Below are 6,000 nucleotides of genomic sequence, written 5' to 3' on the forward strand. Positions count from 1 at the left end.
ATAAAGTGGTGTTTTTAACATTGGTTTTTTTCCTAGGCAAATATTTTAATCAGATCCTCCCCGTGAGTAAGACTGTGAGAGGCTTAGGAAGCTGTGCTGCACATTTCCCATAGGAACAGGAGCTGCTGGGACATCAGAGTGGTTTAATCTCCCTTTCTCGGGTTAGCTTGACCACAGAATGGTTATTCACAGCACACAGCATCTGCTGTGTTTGCAAGACCCTGCTCTGCACCCAGGGACCCAGAGCTTGTGACAGCCACCGCAGCTCAAGTGTGGACATGGCACAGACCAGCAGCCGCCCGAAGTGGGGCTGGTTTCCTCTTCCTGTGAATTTGTTGCTGGGGTGCAGGTTTCAGGTTGATTGGCTGCATGGGGGCTCCGTCAGAAGCTCTCTCTGGTGACATTTTAACTTCAGCTGCCAAGGCTGCAGCCCTTGCAGTTCTCTTGGGCCCAGAAAACCAAACCCCAGCGAGCCCTGGGCCATCTTCAGAGGCTCAGCCACTTCCGTTCTGCACGTCCACACCAGGAATTATTTAGCTTTTCAATCAAAGGCAATTACCTTGGATATAACTTTTAAAAATCCACGCAGAAACAATGCAATTATTCAAAATCCACTCAATGAACCTCCTACCTCCACCTTTGACAAACACGCTAAAAGAGCAAAATTGGGATTAGACAGGCAAGAGCTTGACTGATGTATCATTAACTCTGCTTCTTGAGTGACTAAGCGCCATAGTAGTATCAACTACTACTGAAACATGATTTCATCCCTGCAGCTCCGAACAAAGATAATTTGCTTGATCCCTAAGCTGTATCACTTCAATTACGACGCCAATTTGTTGTAAAATATTGTTTCAAAGAAAAACAGGAAAACCTTGAGGAGCACCTGATAATTGAATTATAAGGTTATCCTTTTACATCCTGTTTCAGCAATTCTGTTTGAAGTCTTGGAATTGGGGCTACAGAACAGGTGATTGCTCAAAATCCAGCATACAGGTTGTTTTATTGATGGAGCTGAGAAACATTTTACTGGGAAATTTCAATTGACCTGAAATTAGCTCAGCAAAATGCTTTATGTATGTCAAAAGCAATTTCAGAGGCTGTTTAAGGCATTTTCAGCTTCTGCACATTTGTGTCTCAGATTTGTCTTTTTGACATGGGTGAAATGGCAATAAAGAGCATTAAAATAAATTAGGGAGGTTTTAACAATTATTTCTCCAAAACACCAGAAGATTTCCAAAAATAGGTTTGAAGCCAGGCCATTTAATCACATATAAAAATCCATAACTGAAGTTATTTTCCTGCTATGTATCTCCTCAGGATTGCAATATTACCTTTAGTTTACTAAAAGACTCAGCCACTTCAAATCAGCGAGGCTCTGCAATGGTCAAGGGAGTGTTCTTTTAAATCAGCTTCTAGAAATGGTTTTATTATTTTATAAAACAAAGGAATGGTTCCATGTTGAAATCCAAGTCCCATGGCATGGTTTAAAACATGAATAATTTACTGTTTCTATAGATTTTATCTTACAAAACAGAACATACTGAAAAAGGAGGAGAGAATGTAGTCTCTGCTCCTCAGCTCTGTGAACAGATGACAGCTTTCTCAAATTGGGCATTCTTAGCACATATTTGACAACTTTAAAAATTGTAACTTTATAATTTGATTATGAGCATTTGAATTTTGAGAAGAACAGCTCCCTGGCTGTCGGATTGATGCGTCCCATGAAACGCCTTTTTATCCCCCAAACTGATGGGGGTTTGAGCATCACTTGCACACAGCTCCTGGGTGCAGCTGTTCAGCAAATTCCCTGGGGAGTGCCAGGAGGGCACCGGCGCTGCCCAGTGCTGCAGCCAGGCTGGAGCTCGGCCGCCTCATTGGGAGCTGCTTCAACACTGCCCCTTCCTCACAGCCTCCCTGACTGCTGTTCTCCTAAATAAAGTTCTGAGCAGGTGAAAGCAAGGCAGAAATCCCACCAGGTTCAGTCGAAGCTGTGCTTCACTTCTGTGAGTGGTGTTACTGGGGGACCACACAGAAATCCTGACATTGGGAAGCTCGGGGATTTTTCCCGGAGGTGACAGGTCCAGCCTAGCTGAACAAGCTCAGCAACTCCTGCAAGATGCAAACAAACTTATTTTCCATGAAAAACGGAGGCTGAAGACACTTGGAACAAGCTCAGTGAAGATCACAAGATTCAGTTCAAGTGGAGGATGCTCAGCACCTCTCAAGCAAACTCAGGAGCTCTCAGATGCAAGCCCTCATTTTCCAGGTGCCATAAAAGCCCATGCTGAGTGTTAGATTTCCTTTAAGAGACATAAAGCCAAGCATCGCTATTACCCATAAACCTTCACATTTCAATAAGTCTTTCTCTCTTCAGCATCTAAAAATATTTCCTTTTCCTACAGCTCTTCTATGTATGCCCACTATTACTAGGTAGCAAATCCGGTATTTTAAGAGAAAAATCATGTTACACTGTAGCCTTAAATCATTAGCTAAAGGAGAAGATGAGAACAGACGGGAGAACGAGGTGTTTTCTACCACGCCACAACCTTTTCTGGGGAGAAAAAAAACCCATCTGAACACAGCCGCGACTCTGAACCGGAGCTGGGCTCGTCTGGGCTGAGCCGTCTGTCAGTTGGAATAAAGCACAAAGCCGGGTTTGCAAAGTTCCCGTGTGCTGAGCCGTGCCGATGGAACGAGGAGCGCAGCAGCCCGCCCAAGCACATCCCTGCGGGGAGCAGGGCTCCGGTGTCCCCACCGCTCGGCACAAGTCACAGCCGTCCTCTGCTCTCCCTTTCCCCCGGCTCTCCCTTTCCCCCAGGCTCTCCCTTTCCCCGCAGCACCACGGAGGCTCTGCTGGCCCTTCACAGAGGGAATGGACCAGCAGGTGAGGGGCTTCAGAGCCTCGGCCCCCGCCGCCAGCGCACGTCCCTTTCCCGGGGATGTGCCGCTTCCCCACGGCCGGAGCCCCGCGCTCTCGGCTGACAGATGTGGTTTCTCATCAGGGCTTTGCGACCTGCTCTGCCAAATCCTCGCAACACCCATGTGCTTCTTTGTCCCCGCAGTTACCGCCGCGCCTCCTCTACAACTCCATTTTCCGAGCGGGAGCCACATGTTCGGCCTCTGCGGGGAGCGGGGTCCTTCTGCCCAGCTCAGCCGCCAAAACACCCAGCTTTTGATTGTCCCTGTCCTTCAGGCTGACCCGCGGGCTGTGTCAAGGAACCCCGAGTCCACACCGAAGCCCCTGAGCGGTGGCAACAGCCCCTTCAGCCGAGTTCCCGGTGTCTGTCTGAGGGCAGACTGGGAGGAACTGGAGTTCCCGCTGTCCTGCCCGAGAGCTGTGGTTGAGCTCCAAAGCTCCTAAAGCCAGAGTCCCCGGGGTGGAGGGGGGGGGGGGGGGTGTGCCCAGCCCCGAAGCCTGCAGGGCTCAGGGGCGCCCCAAAGCACCCAAAGCCCCGACCCCGCCAGGAGCCCCCAAAAGCCCCGGAGCCCCGGCGATGGTGGCGGAGCGAGGTCGCCCCCCCGGGCAGCGCTCCCCTGGGCAGCGCTCCGCATCCCGCCGCCGGTTCCCATGGCAATGTCGGAGATGCCGGTTGCCACGGTAACGCCATCCTCCTCCTCGGCCGTGTCCGAGGCAGCGGCGGCGGCTCCGGCTCCGGCCCCGGCTCCGGCGGGGCTCAGCCCCGGTGGCTCCGGCTCCGGCTCCTGCCGGGCTCTGCCCGGGCGCTGCCCGGCGGCTCCGGGCGCGCAGCCGGGTCCCCCCGGGAAGTTGCTCCCCCCCCTCCCCGGCGCGGCCCCGGTACCTTCGAGGCAGCAGATCCTCCAGAGCCCCGAGTGCGTGAGATCGCCCCGCGCCTTCCGCGGCGGCCCCTGCGCCTCGTCCGTCGTGATGTTGGTGCCGTTGCAGATGTGGGCGCTGGAGTAGAGCCAGTAGTCGGTGCCGATGGCGATGGCCATGAGGCTGAAGGCGGCGAAGGCGCCCACCGTGGTCAGCAGCATCTGGACGCCACGGTCACACCACACCATGGTGCTTCATAGTCCCCGCACGGGCGCGGGGGGCCGCACGACACCGCCCGGCAGCCGCCGCGCCCGCGGGAGGCTCCGAGTCACGGGGCGGGGGGCGGGGGCGCGGCGGGGGGAGCCGGGCGGGGGGAGCCGCTGCCGCCGCCGCGGGGCCGGGCTCCGCCGCCGGCCGCGCCCCCGCGCACCGCCCCGGCCGCGCAGGCACCGGGCACGGGCGGAGGGAGGCGGGCGGGGAGGGAGGGGCGGCCCGGCCGCGGGCACCGGCGGCCGCGGAGCCTCCCGACCCTCGACGTGATGCCGCCCCGCCGGGGAGAGCCCGGCCCCGGCTCCCGGTGCGCGGCCGCCCAGCATCGCTCCGGTCCGTGGGTCTGAGCGGGCTCTGCCTCGTCTGACGTGCTCCGTCCCGGGACGTGCTCGAGGCCGGTTGGACGGGGCTTGGAGCTACCTGGTCCAATGGAGCCAGGTGGGCTTCGAGGTCCCTTCCGACCCAAACCATTCTGTCATTCCGTGAAATTCACAGGGGACGAAGGTGTGAGTGTGAACCAGGTTGGCTCTCAACCCAGCAGCACGCCAGGATGTTTCTGGAGAGCGGGGAGGTCTTGCCCACTCTAGAGGTGCAAAACTCTGCACCTTCACTGCTCTTTCTTGGGTGGGTTCTGCACACCTTCCTTCTGCTGCATGGGCTGCCCTGGAAATCACCGTGGAAACGGTGCCAAACGCGGTGGGGATGAGGCAATTCCAAGAAGATGCCCACATTGCCAGGGAGCTACAGCAGAGCCATCGAGGGGGTTTAGCCACGATTTCCTCCTGCAGCCTCACTCTGCGATTAATTACGCAAGGAGGTTGTAGGCAAGTATTTGGGTTGCTGGTTTGCTCCTGTTTGGAAGGGTATGGAGACAATCCAGCACCTGAAAATATTTTCCCCTGGAAAACCAAGGGGAGAAATATCTACACCATTTTTGTCGTGCTATCCTGTCTTCCACCCCTCACTCTCATCACCGGGAGTTGACAAGTCGGTCCTGCCTCCACCTCATGCAAGTGACAAGCCAGATGAATGGGAAGGCTTCCTGATCAGCTAATGCATTTGTGTGGAGGGAACGTGGCAGCACACCAGTTTTATGTATATGAATTAGGGAGTGGGAGGACAAGAGCTACAAACCTCGAGAAATACAGTGCTCTTGCCGAGCAGTGCGTGGATGGCTGCAGGTGCTTGTGTGACTCCAATGCTCAGCATACCAACGCAGAGAGGCTTTTCAGCTGCTCATCCATTTCAGAAAAAAAAGCCCCAAAAAAACCTGGGAGAACAAAAAGCAAATTCAAATTAAAAGCTGGTCTTTATGTCGCAGAGACCTCGGTGAATTGCTCAGACGTGAAGCCTATAAACATAGAACAGCTCCGAAGTCAGATGCTTGGTTTAAAAATGTAAATGATGCTTTTCTTTTCCATTGTGGTTTGTAGGTGTATCAGTGCCTTTGGAAAAATCACCTTCTAAATGAATATCCCCATTAGGGATGAAAGAATGAAATCAGGTAAACTCAAAAGCAGAGTGAAACCTTGTTCCGAAAAACTGGATTGAGCATTTAAGTTTAATGAGGTTCAACAAACTCCTCATTTGAAATATATGTTTGTACCTCTGGGCTTTGGGGGTTTGGACAGAGTGGGGAAATGAGATACTGAAACAGCAGGAGAGAAGCTATTTCCATAGCTTTTTAAACCTATCAAGCCTTAATTAATATTATTTATTTGTATTACGGTATTGCTGGGAGAAATGCTTATGGCTGGAGCAGAGGGAGGGGGAGGGTTGGGTGGGCTGTGCCCAGAGCAGGGATTCCACATGGCACTGAAACGTCCTCCTCGAGCACTCCCAGTCCAGACATTCCACAGGACACAGGGAGGGTGGTGGCTGCTCTGGTGGGTTCTCAGCAGCCTCCACCAGCAGACAGGGGACACACAGCACCAGGGTTTCAGAGCCACCAG

General features: G+C 53.8%; 1 protein-coding gene across 1 annotated transcript in view; it reads right to left on the reverse strand.

The window, feature by feature from the left end:
- The window catches only part of CACNG4 (calcium voltage-gated channel auxiliary subunit gamma 4), a 44,790-nt gene extending 40,764 nt beyond the window's left edge, over nt 1–4,026 (reverse strand). The window contains exon 1 of the mRNA XM_066200344.1: nt 3,804–4,026. Within this exon, the coding sequence (XP_066056441.1) occupies nt 3,804–4,026 (223 nt within the window). The remainder of the gene's footprint in view (nt 1–3,803) is intronic.
- Nucleotides 4,027–6,000: the final 1,974 nt, after the last annotated feature.

Source organism: Chamaea fasciata, unplaced genomic scaffold, assembly GCF_029207755.1.
Source record: "Chamaea fasciata isolate MVZ Bird 193981 ecotype frontalis unplaced genomic scaffold, bChaFas1.0.hap1 SCAF_19, whole genome shotgun sequence".
NCBI lineage: Eukaryota > Metazoa > Chordata > Aves > Passeriformes > Sylviidae > Chamaea > Chamaea fasciata.